Source organism: Hemitrygon akajei, chromosome 2 (assembly GCF_048418815.1).
Source record: "Hemitrygon akajei chromosome 2, sHemAka1.3, whole genome shotgun sequence".
In the NCBI taxonomy this organism is placed as follows: domain Eukaryota; kingdom Metazoa; phylum Chordata; class Chondrichthyes; order Myliobatiformes; family Dasyatidae; genus Hemitrygon; species Hemitrygon akajei.
Genome location: NC_133125.1, coordinates 191173925 through 191192509, shown reverse-complemented (window position 1 = coordinate 191192509; position 18585 = coordinate 191173925). Strand labels below are relative to the sequence as shown.

At 44.2% G+C, this 18585-nt stretch overlaps 1 protein-coding gene across 1 annotated transcript in view; it reads right to left on the bottom strand.

Annotated features, from left to right (window-relative positions):
* Window positions 1-952: 952 nt before the first annotated feature.
* Window positions 953-18585, bottom strand: part of LOC140719368 (histone H3-like centromeric protein A) — a 33573-nt gene continuing 15940 nt past the window's right edge. The window contains exons 4-5 of the mRNA XM_073033965.1: window positions 15304-15381; window positions 953-3830 (exon numbers count right to left, since the gene is read on the bottom strand). Of these exons, the coding sequence (XP_072890066.1) occupies window positions 3696-3830; window positions 15304-15381 (213 nt within the window). The 3' untranslated portion in view covers window positions 953-3695. The remainder of the gene's footprint in view (window positions 3831-15303; window positions 15382-18585) is intronic.

Below are 18585 nucleotides of genomic sequence, written 5' to 3'. Positions count from 1 at the left end.
GTGGTGAGCTGACATGTCAGAATGGGAATGGGAAGTCAAATTGAAATGGGTGGTCACCGGGAAGGCTTTTCAGTATCTGTAGAATCTCTTGTGTTTAACAAGGCTATGGGTTTTGTAACTAATCAACTTGAGACACATGATGAGAAAATGAGATGAATGCTCTAGAATGACTTCACTGAATGAGAGTTTTGTTGAGATGCCAAATGACTACTCAAACTCCCATTCATTCCTTCATAAATTCTGCTTTGGACATGCTTTGTAGAGGAAGAAGTTATACATGTGTCGAATATAAATAAGGACATAAGAGTCATAAACACAAAAGCACAGAAAAAGGCTCTTCAGCCCATCTAGTCCATGCTGAACTCTGTTCGTCCCATCAACCCACACCTGGACCATAGATAGCCCTTCATATCCCTCATATCCATGTACCTATTCAAACTTCTCTTAAACTTAGCAATTAAACCCACATCCACCACTTGTGCTGGAAGCTCAGCCCATACTCTCACTGCCCATTGGGTGAAGAAGTTCCCCATCATGTTCCCCTTAAATATTTCACCTTTCACCCTTAAATTACAGTATGACTTCTCGTTCTAGTCTTGAGAGAAAAAAGGCTTGCTGCATTTAACCTATCCATACCCCTCATAATTTTGTATACCTCTATCAAATCTCCCCTCATTCTCCAGAATAAAGTCCTAACCTATTCAACCTGTTCCCATAACTCATAACATCCCAACTCATACTCAGTGCTCTGTTTGTGACTCTGCCTGCAACACTACTTTCAATTATTATGTAGCAGGTATCAACATATCTACTTCTACTAGATCATAAAATAGGCATTCAAGGTGCAGCCGTACATAGGCCACACTTCACACACTCCTGACACACCACATTCTGAATTATAACCCAGTCAAATAGCCCACATCCCTGCTTGAAAGGAATCTGAAGAGACAGGTTTTACAAAATTAATCCAATACTCAAACCTTTATTTCACTGCATTTGGTAGCAGGAAAATTCAACCACATTTTTCCAGTGTCTTAATTATCAACAGTTTTGTTCAAACACTATTTACCACCCCAGATCTCGGAAACATGCTCCACAGCATTTCATTTCTCTTACACATGGCAGGATCCCTAACTAGGACTAGTGACTGGGAAAAGTCATGATCTCAGCTTTTGCTACAATACCTGTGCTTTATACAAGTAAGACATCAGCCATGAGGGTTTGGAGGCTTGCACATTTCAACGACCCAGAGAGCAATGCTGGCTGGAGTCAGGGCTTTATGCTTTAGCTTTTTGTAGGGTCACTCATGCCAAACAGGTCAAAGGGTAGAGCCAGACTAGGTGTGGTCCACCAGTCCTCCAGGTTCAGGAGTTCAGCTCAGGGCTAACAACTGTGACTAGTCAAACAAATTTTTTGCGGAAACAGCAACAAAGAAGCCTTCTACATCCGAGCGGCCAAAGACAGACAGATGGAGGGACCTTCATTGCTGCCCTTAACGGCAGTGGCGTGACGGGCAGTAAGTAGTAACACATGAACAGATACCCTTCTGAACTTCTAGCTGGTCTTCGTACCTTCCTGACCCCGCCAATAAGTTTGACCTTGCTTCATATTTTCCAGTGGTACAACTGGAGCACCATTAAATGAGACCTGTGTACCCACAGTGATATATAAAAGACTCATGCTCGACAGATATGTTTACAGGCAAAAGGCAGGGTACTGATGCTAATCTCTTTCAAAGAACCAGCACATGCATGATGGACCAGAAGGTCTACACCTTGGAAAGTTTGGAGCTTTACATAATTTATGTATGACTATTAAGTAATAGTGCTTCAGATCTGGCAATAGGCCACGGACACACAAGAATGGAAAATATATATGTAGTAATGACTGTTTTAAATGGACTACAATTTTTAAAAATACAAACAGGTAAAAGTCCATAGCTCTCCCCCTCATCCTTTCCCTTGCACACACATTGAATGAGGTGGTACACAGAGAGAAACCAGCCCTGAAGTGGGAAGGATAATTAGAAATTAAGAGCAACCTTTTCCACCTCAGCATCTGGCATGTAACTTACGTAACAAGTGCAATCTACTATACCATTCACAGAGTTGTAAGGCAGCAGAGTTTGAGTCAAAATTTAGAACAAACCAATTTCTGGTTGGTTGAAAATATGGCAGATCTAGAGGAAGACTAGAGGAAGGTTTCTTATGAGATGGTTTAGAAAAGCCAATAGGAAATGTTTGTAAAAATAGTTGAAATTTTAAAAGGATTAATTGAGCGATTTAAAACAATTACTACAAGGAAACAAATATTTAAAATTGCTTAGCTTGGAACATTTTATTTCCATGATATGTTAGCTGAAAAGCTACTTCAGAGGAGAATAACTCAGTCAGAAAGAGTTTCCCCATGAATAAATCTTTAAAATAAAGCCTACAAAATGATCAATATTTCACTGTCTATCCAAATCTCCCCTGTATTTCTAAAAGATTTAAGTCACCAGGCAATAATAACTAGAGGAGGCCCCCAAGAAATGTATAGGGCTGTACAACGTCAGGGGAGCACATGTTGGGGTTGGAACAAATTCTCAACCTTCAACTACTCTGGTCCCACCATGAAGGTGTCATGGTAGGGAAGATCAGTCAAGTCCCCACACTACCAATGGGACTATCCTTCTGCCTGCAAATGTATGGAAACTTAACCACCATAAATGTATATTTGTTTAAAAAATTGAGTAAAATCCATTACATACCAAAAGTAAAGGAAAAATAATTAAAACCAGCTCTTAAAGCTTGAGAAAAAATTTAGGGAGTGCAAACACAATACTTTCATTGGCTAGGATCTCCCTATGGTCAGTCTCTTGTTGGCTGGAACTACTAATAACAAGAGCAGTCAGCATTAACTTTATCAAATACTGATTTGCCCCTTTGGTTCATGATAAAGATTAGATAAAATCATCCTCAGCACAAGTGCAGAAGCTCCACTGGAGGAGTGACAAGATAGGCCCCGAGTTATTTTGCTCCCCCTCTTCTGCAAGGTGTATTTATTCTTCGGGGTGTGATGAGAAAAGGTAGTATTAATCTACTTGCCTGCTCTTTAAAGGCTCCCCACACCCCATTGATCACTTTTAGATTTACCAAATACTCCATGTTTTCACTTTCATATCTGCCAACAGCCCACAGTTTCATATTAATCAAGTGTGTGATAATTTACCTTGGTGAAGTTTGTGCTCGGGAGAGGATGAGATTGAGATACAAGTGTGGGAATTGAGATACACATGCCCAATCACAAGCACAGCCTGATCAATATACTCCACAAACACATCTCAATCCAGTAAGGTTGGCTCGCTTTCAGAGAGCGGGAGGCGAAGAAATGCTAGCCAGTTGGCATATTAGTAGACACATTGAAGGCAGCACTGTGTCATCAGCTGCTGACATCAACCAACTAGAAGAACATTGCAGCAGAATTAAAGTTTAAAAGCTGGCTTACAATATCTGAGCATCTACTTAAAATGAGCATGCCACAATGCTGTATAGTCAGAGAGTCACCCAGGAACAAAGTGGCAGAACACAGTTCATGTATCCCACTGCTTCTGGTAAGAAGTCCTGTCTCCTTATTAGAAGTGAGAGAAGTTTTCTTGGCACAGGTGCACAAAGGAGGGAGGGAAAGAACTGGCCAAAATACTGGGTTCTGCTGTGTTAACCCAAACCCGCCTGGATTCCCCTTATCTTCCGGGCCAGCTGTATGTCCTTGGGGAACAGGGTGATTCGCTTGGCATGCAAGGTGCAGAGGTAGGCATCCTCCAGGAGCAGCACCAGAAACGCCTCCGCTGCCTGTAGAATACAACCAAGAACAAATCGCTCAATTACAAAATTAAAGGCAGCAGAAAAGACGTTACGCCCTCCAGGTTCTCCAGCTTCCTCTCATATTAGGGGCGAGGATTAGTGAGTTGTCAGCATGCAATGTTGGTGCCTCCAGCCACAGGGCTCTTAGCCTTTGTTGGTCGGTGATGCAAACAATGCGTTCACTGTATGTTTCCACGTACAAGTCAGAAATAAAGGTAAATTTTTTTTACTACCCTTTTACCTAAAGAGAGCGAAATCAGTCAACATTTCTGGTCACTGCAGATCAAGATGGATTTGACATTGTGTTATTGTGCTGCACTGGATCGGGAGTAAGAATAATTTCATTCTCCTTACAGGTATACAGGAAATGTCATTAAACAATCTCTGGAACACACACAAAATGCTGGAGCAACTCAGCAGGCCAGTCATCATCTATAGAAAAAAGTACATTTCGGGCTGTTTTGTGTGTGTTGCTTGGATTTCCAGCATCTGCAGTTTTTCTGTTGTTTGGGATTTAAACAATCTCTTCCAGTTTTTTTTTAAACCAGACTTGTAGTTGATGTTATTTTTTGGCAAGTCCCTTCTTTTTATATCAATGTAATAGCAGACATTAAAAAAACCCGAGGATCACACCAGCAGGGAAAAGGGGCTGTCTACTCACAGATGTGAGTATGGAAGTTGCTTCTGGAAATTGTTTTAATAGATAGCAAATTGCTAAAAGCATTCAATTAAAAAATAAATGTATTTTTGCTTAAGTGTCATTTAATGTGGGATTTTTCTGGGAGCAATTTAATCCCAAAGGACTGCACAGTTAATATAAATTAGAGGTGTTGGATTGGACTGTATGATTGTTATATTCTATGCTGTTTAATTTGCACTTTACATAACTACATGCAAATGGTTTCCTGGTGATCACAGTATGCTTAGGCAATTGTACAGTGCACGCCCCCCAGTGGTTGCTGTTCTTGTTTCGTTATTTCCAACATCCTCCACTTCAAAAATTATAAATGACAGACATTTGCAAAACTTGGTGCTCAGGGTTGACCATCTGCCAGAGTTGTCCTACTTTTACAAACTTGGTAATAAAGGAGACAACCTCTGAACAAAGACCCAACAGTGCCCTATACTGCCCACTATCAGTGTATGTCACCAGCCCCTGAACATAGACCCAACAGTGCCCTATACTGCCCACTAACAGTGTATGTCACAAACCCCTGAACAAAGACCCAACAGTGCCCTATACTGCCCACTATCAGAGTATGTCACCAGCCCCTGAACATAGACCCAACAGTGCCCTATACTGCCCACTAACAGTGTATGTCACAAACCCCTGAACAAACACCCAACAGTGCCCTATACTGCCCACTAACAGTGTATGTCAAACCCCTGAACAAAGATCCAACAGTCCCCTATACTGCCCACTATCAGAGTATGTCACAAACCCCTGAACAAAGACCCAACAGTGCCCTATACTGCCCACTAACAGTGTATGTCACAAACCCCTGAACAAAGACCCAACAGTCCCCTATACTGCCCACTATCAGAGTATGTCACAAACCCCTGAACAAACACCCAACAGTCCCCTATACTGCCCACTATCAGAGTATGTCACAAACCCCTGAACAAACACCCAACAGTCCCCTATACTGCCCACTATCAGAGTATGTCACAAACCCCTGAACAAAGACCCAACAGTCCCCTATACTGCCCACTATCAGAATCTGTCACAAACCCCTGAACATAGACCCAACAGTGCCCTATACTGCCCACTATCAGAGTATGTCACCAGCCCCTGAACATAGACCCAACAGTGCCCTATACTGCCCACTATCAGAGTATGTCACCAGCCCCTGAACATAGACCCAACAGTGCCCTATACTGCCCACTATCAGAGTATGTCACCAGCCCCTGAACATAGACCCAACAGTGCCCTATACTGCCCACTAACAGTGTACATCACAAACCCCTGAACAAACACCCAACAGTGCCCTATACTGCCCACTAACAGTGTATGTCAAACCCCTGAACAAAGATCCAACAGTCCCCTATACTGCCCACTATCAGAGTATGTCACAAACCCCTGAACAAAGACCCAACAGTGCCCTATACTGCCCACTAACAGTGTATGTCACAAACCCCTGAACAAACACCCAACAGTGCCCTATACTGCCCACTAACAGTGTATGTCAAACCCCTGAACAAAGACCCAACAGTGCCCTATACTGCCCACTAACAGTGTACGTCACAAACCCCTGAACAAACACCCAACAGTCCCCTATACTGCCCACTATCAGAGTATGTCACAAACCCCTGAACAAAGACCCAACAGTGCCCTATACTGCCCACTAACAGAGTATGTCACAAACCCCTGAACAAAGACCCAACAGTGCCCTATACTGCCCACTAACAGTGTACGTCACAAACCCCTGAACAAACACCCAACAGTCCCCTATACTGCCCACTATCAGAGTATGTCACAAACCCCTGAACAAAGACCCAACAGTGCCCTATACTGCCCACTAACAGTGTACGTCACAAACCCCTGAACAAACACCCAACAGTGCTCTATACTGCCCACTATCAGAGTATGTCACAAACCCCTGAACAAAGACCCAACAGTGCCCTATACTGCCCACTAACAGTGTACGTCACAAACCCCTGAACAAACACCCAACAGTCCCCTATACTGCCCACTATCAGAGTATGTCACAAACCCCTGAACAAAGACCCAACAGTGCCCTATACTGCCCACTAACAGTGTACGTCACAAACCCCTGAACAAACACCCAACAGTCCCCTATACTGCCCACTATCAGAGTATGTCACAAACCCCTGAACAAAGACCCAACAGTGCCCTATACTGCCCACTAACAGTGTACGTCACAAACCCCTGAACAAACACCCAACAGTGCCCTATACTGCCCACTATCAGAGTATGTCACAAACCCCTGAACAAAGACCCAACAGTGCCCTATACTGCCCACTAACAGTGTACGTCACAAACCCCTGAACAAAGACCCAACAGTGCCCTATACTGCCCACTAACAGTGTACGTCACAAACCCCTGAACAAACACCCAACAGTGCCCTATACTGCCCACTAACAGTGTACGTCACAAACCCCTGAACAAAGACCAAACAGTGCCCTATACTGCCCACTATCAGAGTATGTCACAAACCCCTGAACAAACACCCAACAGTGCCCTATACTGCCCACTAACAGTGTACGTCACAAACCCCTGAACAAAGACCAAACAGTGCCCTATACTGCCCACTATCAGAGTATGTCACAAACCCCTGAACAAACACCCAACAGTGCCCTATACTGCCCACTATCAGAGTATGTCACAAACCCCTGAACAAAGACCCAACAGTGCCCTATACTGCCCACTAACAGTGTACGTCACAAACCCCTGAACAAACACCCAACAGTGCCCTATACTGCCCACTATCAGAGTATGTCACAAACCCCTGAACAAACACCCAACAGTGCCCTATACTGCCCACTATCAGAGTATGTCACAAACCCCTGAACAAAGACCCAACAGTGCCCTATACTGCCCACTAACAGTGTACGTCACAAACCCCTGAACAAACACCCAACAGTGCCCTATACTGCCCACTAACAGTGTACGTCACAAACCCCTGAACAAAGACCCAACAGTGCCCTATACTGCCCACTATCAGAGTATGTCACCAGCCCCTGAACATAGACCCAACAGTGCCCTATACTGCCCACTATCAGTGTATGTCACAAACCCCTGAACAAACACCCAACAGTGCCCTATACTGCCCACTATCAGAGTATGTCACAAACCCCTGAACAAACACCCAACAGTGCCCTATACTGCCCACTATCAGAGTATGTCACAAACCCCTGAACAAAGACCCAACAGTGCCCTATACTGCCCACTAACAGTGTATGTCACAAACCCCTGAACAAACACCCAACAGTGCCCTATACTGCCCACTATCAGAGTATGTCACCAGCCCCTGAACATAGACCCAACAGTGCCCTATACTGCCCACTATCAGTGTATGTCACCAGCCCCTGAACAAAGACCCAACAGTGCCCTATACTGCCCACTATCAGTGTATGTCACAAACCCCTGAACATAGACCCAACAGTGCCCTATACTGCCCACTATCAGAGTATGTCACAAACCCCTGAACAAAGACCCAACAGTGCCCTATACTGCCCACTATCAGTGTATGTCACAAACCCCTGAACAAACACCCAACAGTGCCCTATACTGCCCACTATCAGTGTATGTCACAAACCCCTGAACATAGACCCAACAGTGCCCTATACTGCCCACTAACAGTGTATGTCACAAACCCCTGAACAAAGACCCAACAGTCCCCTATACTGCCCACTGACAGAGTATGTCACCAGCCCCTGAACAAAGACCCAACAGTGCCCTATACTGCCCACTAACAGTGTATGTCACAAACCCCTGAACATAGACCCAACAGTGCCCTATACTGCCCACTATCAGAGTATGTCACCAGCCCCTGAACAAAGACCCAACAGTGCCCTATACTGCCCACTAACAGTGTATGTCACAAACCCCTCAACATAGACCCAACAGTGCCCTATACTGCCCACTATCAGAGTATGTCACCAGCCCCTGAACAAAGACCCAACAGTGCCCTATACTGCCCACTAACAGTGTATGTCACAAACCCCTGAACAAAGACCCAACAGTGCCCTATACTGCCCACTATCAGAGTATGTTACCAGCCCCTGAACAAAGACCCAACAGTGCCCTATACTGCCCACTATCAGTGTATGTCACAAACCCCTGAACATAGACCCAACAGTGCCCTATACTGCCCACTATCAGTGTATGTCACAAACCCCTGAACAAACACCCAACAGTGCCCTATACTGCCCACTATCAGAGTATGTCACAAACCCCTGAACAAAGACCCCAACAGTGCCCTATACTGCCCACTATCAGAGTATGTCACAAACCCCTGAACAAAGACCCCAACAGTGCCCTATACTGCCCTCTATCAGTGTATGTCACAAACCCCTGAACATAGACCCAACAGTGCCCTATACTGCCCACTATCAGAGTATGTCACAAACCCCTGAACAAAGACCCCAACAGTGCCCTATACTGCCCACTATCAGAGTATGTCACAAACCCCTGAACATAGACCCAACAGTGCCCTATACTGCCCTCTATCAGTGTATGTCACAAACCCCTGAACAAACACCCAACAGTGCCCTATACTGCCCACTATCAGAGTATGTCACAAACCCCTGAACAAAGACCCCAACAGTGCCCTATACTGCCCTCTATCAGTGTATGTCACAAACCCCTGAACATAGACCCAACAGTGCCCTATACTGCCCACTAACAGTGTATGTCACAAACCCCTGAACATAGACCCAACAGTGCCCTATACTGCCCACTAACAGTGTATGTCACAAACCCCTGAACATAGACCCAACAGTGCCCTATACTGCCCACTAACAGTGTATGTCACAAACCCCTGAACATAGACCCAACAGTGCCCTATACTGCCCACTAACAGTGTATGTCACAAACCCCTGAACATAGACCCAACAGTGCCCTATACTGCCCACTAACAGTGTATGTCACAAACCCCTGAACAAAGACCCAACAGTGCCCTATACTGCCCACTAACAGTGTATGTCACAAACCCCTGAACATAGACCCAACAGTGCCCTATACTGCCCACTAACAGTGTATGTCACAAACCCCTGAACATAGACCCAACAGTGCCCTATACTGCCCACTAACAGTGTATGTCACAAACCCCTGAACATAGACCCAACAGTGCTCTATACTGCCCACTATCAGAGTATGTCACAAACCCCTGAACAAAGACCCAACAGTGCCCTATACTGCCCACTATCAGAGTATGTCACAAACCCCTGAACAAAGACCCAACAGTGCCCTATACTGCCCACTAACAGTGTACGTCACAAACCCCTGAACAAACACCCAACAGTGCCCTATACTGCCCACTAACAGTGTATGTCACAAACCCCTGAACAAAGACCCAACAGTGCCCTATACTGCCCACTAACAGTGTATGTCACAAATCCCTGAACATAGACCCAACAGTGCCCTATACTGCCCACTATCAGTGTATGTCACAAACCCCTGAACATAGACCCAACAGTGCCCTATACTGCCCACTATCAGAGTATGTCACAAACCCCTGAACAAAGACCCAACAGTGCCCTATACTGCCCACTATCAGAGTATGTTACCAGCCCCTGAACATAGACCCAACAGTGCCCTATACTGCCCACTAACAGTGTATGTCACAAACCCCTGAACAAAGACCCAACAGTGCCCTATACTGCCCACTATCAGTGTATGTCACCAGCCCCTGAACAAAGACCCAACAGTCCCCTATACTGCCCACTATCAGTGTATGTCACCAGCCCCTGAACAAAGACCCAACAGTCCCCTATACTGCCCACTATCAGAGTATGTCACCAGCCCCTGAACATAGACCCAACAGTGCCCTATACTGCCCACTATCAGAGTATGTCACCAGCCCCTGAACATAGACCCAACAGTGCCCTATACTGCCCACTATCAGTGTATGTCACCAGCCCCTGAACAAACACCCAACAGTCCCCTATACTGCCCACTATCAGAGTATGTCACCAGCCCCTGAACAAAGACCCAACAGTGCCCTATACTGCCCACTATCAGAGTATGTCACCAGCCCCTGAACAAAGACCCAACAGTGCCCTATACTGCCCACTATCAGAGTATGTCACCAGCCCCTGAACAAAGACCCAACAGTGCCCTATACTGCCCACTAACAGTGTACATCACAAACCCCTGAACAAACACCCAACAGTGCCCTATACTGCCCACTAACAGTGTATGTCACAAACCCCTGAACAATGACCCAACAGTGCCCTATACTGCCCACTATCAGAGTATGTCACCAGCCCCTGAACATAGACCCAACAGTGCCCTATACTGCCCACTAACAGTGTACATCACAAACCCCTGAACAAACACCCAACAGTGCCCTATACTGCCCACTAACAGTGTATGTCACAAACCCCTGAACAAAGACCCAACAGTGCCCTATACTGCCCACTATCAGAGTACGTCACAAACCCCTGAACATAGACCCAACAGTGCCCTATACTGCCCACTATCAGAGTATGTCACCAGCCCCTGAACATAGACCCAACAGTGCCCTATACTGCCCACTATCAGAGTATGTCACAAACCCCTGAACAAAGACCCAACAGTCCCCTATACTGCCCACTATCAGAGTATGTCACCAGCCCCTGAACATAGACCCAACAGTGCCCTATACTGCCCACTAACAGTGTATGTCATCTCCATTCTGAAAGACAGCTTGTTCTGCTACTCCATGCAACTATACCATCCTCAACATCTTTACTTCCTAAGCAAGGCACCTTGATAACTTCTTACATTGATTGTCAATTAAGCTACCATGAAAACAGTAGAGTGATAGAGTTCTACAGCACAATTACAGGTCATCGGCCCATCTAGTCCCTGCCATAGTATTATTCTACCTAGTCCCATTGACTTGCACCTGGACCTTAGCCCTCCATACCCCTCCCATCCACAAAGTTTTCTTAAATCAAATCTGCATCCACCACTTCTGCTGGCAGCTTGTTTCACACCCTCAACACACTCTGATTGAAGAGGATCCCCCCTCAGGTTCTCATTAAATGTTTCACCTTTCACCCTTAACCTATAGATAGATATACTTCATTGATCCCAAAGTAAATTACAGTGTTTCAGTAGCACAGATATACAAATATTAGAAGAGAAGCAAGAAGGAATTTTAAAAATGCATTACCTCAAATAAACTAACAGCAAGGGTCATCATTTCCCTGGCTTTACGTTGACTCATTATAGAGCCTAATGGCCGAAAGAATGAATGACCTCATATAGAACTCTTATCTGGACTCCGAGTTCCAAATTTACCCAACTTCAGTAGAAAAAGGATGTCTTCATTTACTCAATCTATACCCCTCGTAATTTTGCAAACCTCTATCAAAACTCCCCTCATCCTCCTAAGCTCCAGGGAATAAAACCTTTCCCTGTAACTCACATTGTCCCAGCATCATCAATGTCAATCTTCTCTCTACTCTTTTAGTTTTATTGATATTTTTCCTGTAGGTAGGTGACTCCAAATTTGATCTCACCAAGGACTTATACCAGAAGTGTCTTCAGATACATAAAATGTAAAAGAGGCGAGAGTGGATATCGGACCACTGGAAAATGATGCTGGAGAGGTAGTGATTGGGAACAAAATGGTGGACAAAATGATTGCAACAGTCTTCACTGTGGAAGACACTAATAGTATAGTGGAAGTTCCTGGTGTCAGGGGGCATGAAATGTTACCATAACTAGAGAGAAGGTTCTTGGGAAACTGAAAGGTCTGAAGGTGGTTAAGTCACCTGGACCAGATGTTATACCGCCCAGAGTTCAGAAAGAGGCGGCTGAAGAGATTGTGGAGGTATCAGTAATGATCTTTCAAGAGTCACCAAATTCTGGAATGTTCTGAATAATTGTAAATGTCACTCCCTCATCAAGAAGGAAGGAAACTATAGGACAGTTTGTCTGACCTCAGTGGTTGGGAAGATGTTGGAGTCGATTATTAAAGATGAGGTCTCAAGGTACTTGGAGTCACATGATAAAATAGGCTGTCGTCAGTCTAGCTTCCTCAACAGAAAATCTTGCCTGACAAATTGATTGGAATTCTTTGAAGAGATAACAAGCAGGATAGACAAAGGAGAACCGGTTGAATTTGTGTACTTGGATTTTCAGAAGGCCTTTGACAAGGTGCCTCACGGGGCTGTTTGACAAGCTACAAGCCCGTGGTATTACAGGAAAGATACTAGCATAGATAGAGCACTGACTGTTTGGCAAGAGTCAATGAGTGGGAATAAAGGGAACATTTTCTAGCTGATTGCCGATGACCAGTGGTGTTTCAAAGGGGTCTGTGTTAGGACTGAATCTTTAACATTATATGCTAATGATTTGGATGATGGGATTGATAACCTTGTTGCAAAGTTTGAAGATGAGAAGAGATAGGTGGAGGGGCAGGCAGTTTTGAGGAAGTGGAGAGGCTACAGAAGGACAGACGGATTAAGAGAATGGGGAAAGGAATAGCAGTTGGAATACAGTGTCGAGAAATGAACTTTGGTAGAAGAAGTGAAAGGGTAGACTACTTTCTAAATGGAGAACAAATACAAACAACTGAATAGCAAATGGACTTGGGAGTCCTCATGTAGGATTCCTTAAAGGTTAATTTGCAGGTTGAGTCTGTGGTGAGGAAGGTAAATGCAATGTTTGCATTCATTTCAAGAGGACTAGAACTGGTGAGGCCTGATTTGGAGTACTGTGAGTAGTTTTGGGCCCCTTATCTTAGAAAGCATATGCTAAAACTGGAAAGGGTTTGAAGGAGGTTCACAAAAATGATTCCAGGATTGAATGGCTTGTCATATGAAGAGCATTTGATGGCTCTGGGCCTGTATTCACTAGAATTCAGAAGAATGAGCAGAGACCTCATTGAAACCTATTTAATGGTGAAAGGCCTTGATAGAGTGGACATGGAGAGAACGTTTCCTATGGTGGCAGAGTAAGACCAGACGACACAGCTACAGAATAGAGAAGCGTCCTTTTAGAATGGAAATGAGGAGGAATTTCTTTAGCCAGAGGGTGGTGAAATCTGTGGAATTCTTTGCTACAGACCACAGTGGAGGCCAAGTCTTTATGTACATTTAAGGCAGAGGTTCATAGATTCTTGATTAATCAGGACATGAAGGGATACAAGGAGAAGGCAGGAGATTGGGGCTGAGAGGAAAACTGGATCAGCAATGATGAAATAGTTGAGAAGACTTGATGGGCCAAGTGGTCTAATTCTGCTCCTATATATTATGGTCTTATACAACTTCAACATGAACTTCATCATCCTGTACATGATGTTCCACCATCACCTCTTGTATTTCAGATTCTATCTACCCACTGAGTTAAAAACATATCTTCCACAGAACCAACCCCTCTACACTTATTACACCTTACCCTAAACCTCTGCCTTCTGATTACTGACAACTCTGCTGCAGAGTTGCAAAGTAGCTTTCATCTGCATCTGCGCTGTGCAACATGAGGAACTGCTGAGGACTGTTCTTGCAGAAACGTGGCTCCAGGACAACATCTCATGCATCATCAACCTGCAGGCCATGTCACTCAGGAACTGGGCTATATTATTATTCTTTTTATCACTGCATGTTTTTCTGCCATTCTAATTATATGTGCCATACATTATATGTGACTTGGCTCTGTTTTGCAACTTGGCCCCAGAGGAATGCTGTTTCACTTGGCTGAATTCATCTGATGATAATTAAACTTGAACTTGAGAATAGATTCTTACCATCCACCCTGAAAGAGGTGGGTAAATTACACTGAATTGTTGGTGTTTGTTTGGGGTTGCTGGTGTGGACAGAGCAGAATTAGGGAAATTTGGTCACACTGAGACCAAATTAGTGTATTTGTTTTTCAAGATAGATTTCTACTGTTTACAGCACAAAAGCCTTTCAGCAAGTCATGTCTGTGTTGTGTTGTGGAAAGAACTAGCCCAGCTAATCCCTTGAACAAAAAGCTTACTGCCAAAAACAAATACAAACCTCTGGCCCTATTCCTGCTACCGGCCATGAGAAAGGTATAATTGCTTAGACCTCTTGCAGCAGGCCCCTTTTGAGGGACTTACCAGTCCTTGGGGAAACAAGTGGTTGGGTGGCACAGTAGTTATAACAGCGAAGCAGGTTCAATTCCAGCCACTGTCTGTAAGGAGTTTATAACTTCTCCCTGTGACTACATGGGCTTCCTCTGTGTCCTCCAGTTTCTTCCCACATTTCAAACACATAAGGGGTAGTAGGTAATTGGTCACATAGGTGCATCTGGTGGCGTGGGCTCATTGGGTCAAAAGGGCCTGTTGCTGCACCATAAGTGATGAAGTCTGGTTTATTTAGTTTCCTTACCCTACAACTTGCTTACTAGATTTTCCATCCTCACTTGCATTTACACAGATGGACCTTAATTCCTGATGAAGGTCTCAGATCAAAACATCGGCTGTTTGTTCATTTCCATAGATGCTGCCTGACCTGCTGAGTCCCTCCAGCACTGTGTGTGTTGCTATGGATTTTGAGCAGCTGCAGAATCTCATGTGTCCCATTTCCACAATGCGTTGGGTTGTGGAAAGAACTGTCCTGGATAATCCCCAAGCAGAACTCCAGCTGTGGTTTTAAGGTTCCCTCATGTGTTTGTTCAGTCCCACCCACATTTCCAAGCATTGCTCTAACCTCTGAGATACTTCTGACAGATTGCCTTATTTTCTGCAAGTCATTGAAAGGCAAACCATGATAAGGAATTAGCAAGGGAAGCCTCTTCTCTGGTAGATGCAGTCCTTACCTCCTGCAGTGCCAACAAAGCGTTTGCTTGCCATCTGAAATCGGCACCTCTTGTAAACCGAGAAGCCACCTCACGAACCTGGAAAGATAAAGCCCCAAAAAAATATCAAATAAATCTAAATTATTTAAGTAATTAAATAAAACGATTCGCATTATTCACTGAGTACACATGCTAACTCTAGTCACCCTATCAGAATCAGGTTTAATATCACCAGTATATGTCATGAAATGTTGTTTTGCACAGCAGTACATTGCAATAGAGAATAAGAAAATAAATTACAATAATAAATATATTAATGTATAAAATTAAATTAAATAAGTAGTGCAAAGAGAGATCAAAAAACAAAAAAAAAAGTGAGGTAGTGTTCATGGACTCATTGTCCATTCAGAAATCTGATGGCAGAGGGGAAGAAGCTCTTCCTGAAACATTCAGCGTGTCTCTTCAGGCTTCTACCTTCTCCTTGATGGTAGCAATGAAAAGAGGATAATGGGGGTCCTTCATGATGAGAGCCATCGCCTTTTGAAGGTGTCCTGGATGCAGGGGAGGCTAGTGCCCATGATGGAATTGTCTGAGCTTGCAGCTTCTTCTGATCCTGCGCAGTGCCCCCCCATACCATACAATGATATAAGAAATTGCCTTTCAACTCACAAGAGAGCATAGGCCATTTTGCTGTTGATGTTTCTGTAGCAGGCAATTTCTCTTTTACGAGGTCAAGTTGCTAGCTTGATGCTCAACCCAGCATGGATGGAAAGTGTGCACGGGAACCGGCTGCATTTGAACTCGGGACCTTCCACCCCAAAGCCTAGCATTGATGCCACTAAGCCACCAGCTGGCTGCATACAGTGATATAGTCAGATAGAATGCTTTCCATAGTACATGCGAGAATCGCTGGTGACATACCAATTTCCCTGTGAGTGATAGCTAGCAGAATCTGTGCCTATATTAAACACCTGCAGGATAATTTTTCTTTTTATTTAGAGATACAGCACGGTAACAGATCCTTCTGGACCCAGACTATGCGCTGCCCACCTACACCCATGTGAACAATTCACTGACTAACATGAACATCCTTGGAATATGGAAAGAAATATCTTCTCCTCTGGATGTGGAGAGGATGTTTCCTATAGTGGACAAGTCTAAGACTAGAGGGGACAGCCTCAAAATAGATGGACGTCCATTTCGAACAGAGACGAGGAGGAATTTCTTTAGCCACAGAGTAGTGAATTTGTGGAGTTCATTGCCACTTTTGGTACATTGACTATATTTAAAGTGGAGGTTGATAGTTTTGTGGTTAGTCAGAGTGTCACAGGGAGAATGATTGAGAAGGACAATAAATCAGTCATGGAAAAGCAGGGCAGACACGATATGCTAAGTTGTCTAATTCAGAATCAGGTTTAATATCACTGGCATATGGTGCAATTTGTTAACCTGGCAGCAGCAATACAATGCAATACATGATAATACAGAACAAAAGTAAATCAATTACATTAAGTATGTGTATATTAAATAGTTAGATTAAAAATTGTGTAAAACCAGTAATAATATTTTTTTAAATGAGGCAGTGTTCATGGGTTCGATGTCCATTTAGAAATCGGATGGCAGTGGGGAAGATGCCATTCCTGAATCATTGAGTGTGTGCCTTCAGACTTCTGTACCTCCTTCCTGACAATAACAGTGAGAAAAGGACATGTCCTGGGTGATGGGGGTCCTTAATAATGGATGCCACCTTTCCGAGGCACCGCTCCTTGAGGATGTCTTACGACAGAGGTTGGAACCCAAGATGGAGCTGACTAATCTTACAACTTTCTGTAGTCTCTTTCGATGCTGTGCAGTAGCCTCCCCATGTCAGAGAGTGATGCAGCTTGTCAGAACACTCTCCACGATACATCTGTAGATGCTTGAGTGTTTTAGGTGACCAACCAAATCTCATCTAACTCATGAAATATAGCCACTGTCTTGCCTTCTTTATAGGTGCATCAATATGTTGGGACCAGGTTAGATCCTCAGAGATGATGACACCCAGGAACTTGAAATTGCTCACTCTCTCCACTTCTGATGCTTCTATGAGGATTGGTTCATGTCCTACCTTTTCTGAAGTCAACAATCAGCTCTTTGCTCTTACTGATGTTGAGTGTAATCCTGCTCCGATGGAACCTGGAGCACCAGGAGAAAACCATCACAGTCCAGGGGAGAACATACAAACTATACTGAATGCTGCTGCTGCTGCTGTGTTACGCCATCGTGCTGCCCAGGTCCCTCTGTACCTTTCTATAGGCATTTCTCAACTAACAAATGTGTGACTTGTGAAATGTCAACACAATACCATTTCAGCGTTCAGAATATGTGCCTTCGATTTAAAAATCTTTCAGTGTTTTAAAAGAACACAGTATGCACTTACAGTAGCCCTTAGAAATCAAATTTCAAGTCACAAAATTTCATTTAATGGAATGTTTTCTTAGAACACAACCCTTTCATGATACTAGAAAACACGTACATCACAAATACTTTCCTGTTGAAACTTTGTTGAGCATCCCCACTCCAATAGCAGAATTTTCCAGTGGCCAAACATTTTAATCCCTATCCCCATTCCCATTCCAATACGCAAGTCCAAGGCCTCCTCTTCTGCCACGATGAGGCCACTTTCAGTTTGGAGGAACACCATCTTATATTCCATCAAAGTAGCCTAAACCTGATGGCATGAACATCAACTTGTCTTTACGGTAATTCTTTCCCCTTCCTCTTCTTCTATTCCCCACTGTGGCCTCTTATCTCTTCTACTCATCTGCCTATCACCTCCCCCTTCCCTTTCTCCCATGGTCCACTCTCCTCCCCTCCAGCCCTTTACTTTTCCCACCTACCAGCTTCTTACTTCATGCCTCCTCCCTCATCAAACTGGATTCACCTATCACCTTCTAGCTTGCCCTCCTTCACTCCCCCTCCCCCCCCCCCACCCCACAACTCTTTATTCTGGCTTCTTCTCACATTTTTTTCCCAGTCCTGATGAAGGGACTCAGCCTGAAACATCAACTGTTTATGCATTTATATAGATTCTGTCTGACCTGCTGAGTTCCTCCAGCATTTCATCTCTGTATCACTTTCTTGTTGATGTGTTCATTTCAGCTTTAAGTTTTCCATTTACCCAATGTCTCCCATCGTTCAGGTTTTTATTTTGCATCCTTCTCTAAAATCCACTTGGATTCTGCCATTGTTGACATTCCAACATGCAACATGGGGAGGCATAGTGAAGCAGCTTGAGCCAGTCAGCACCACAACCCAGGCTCA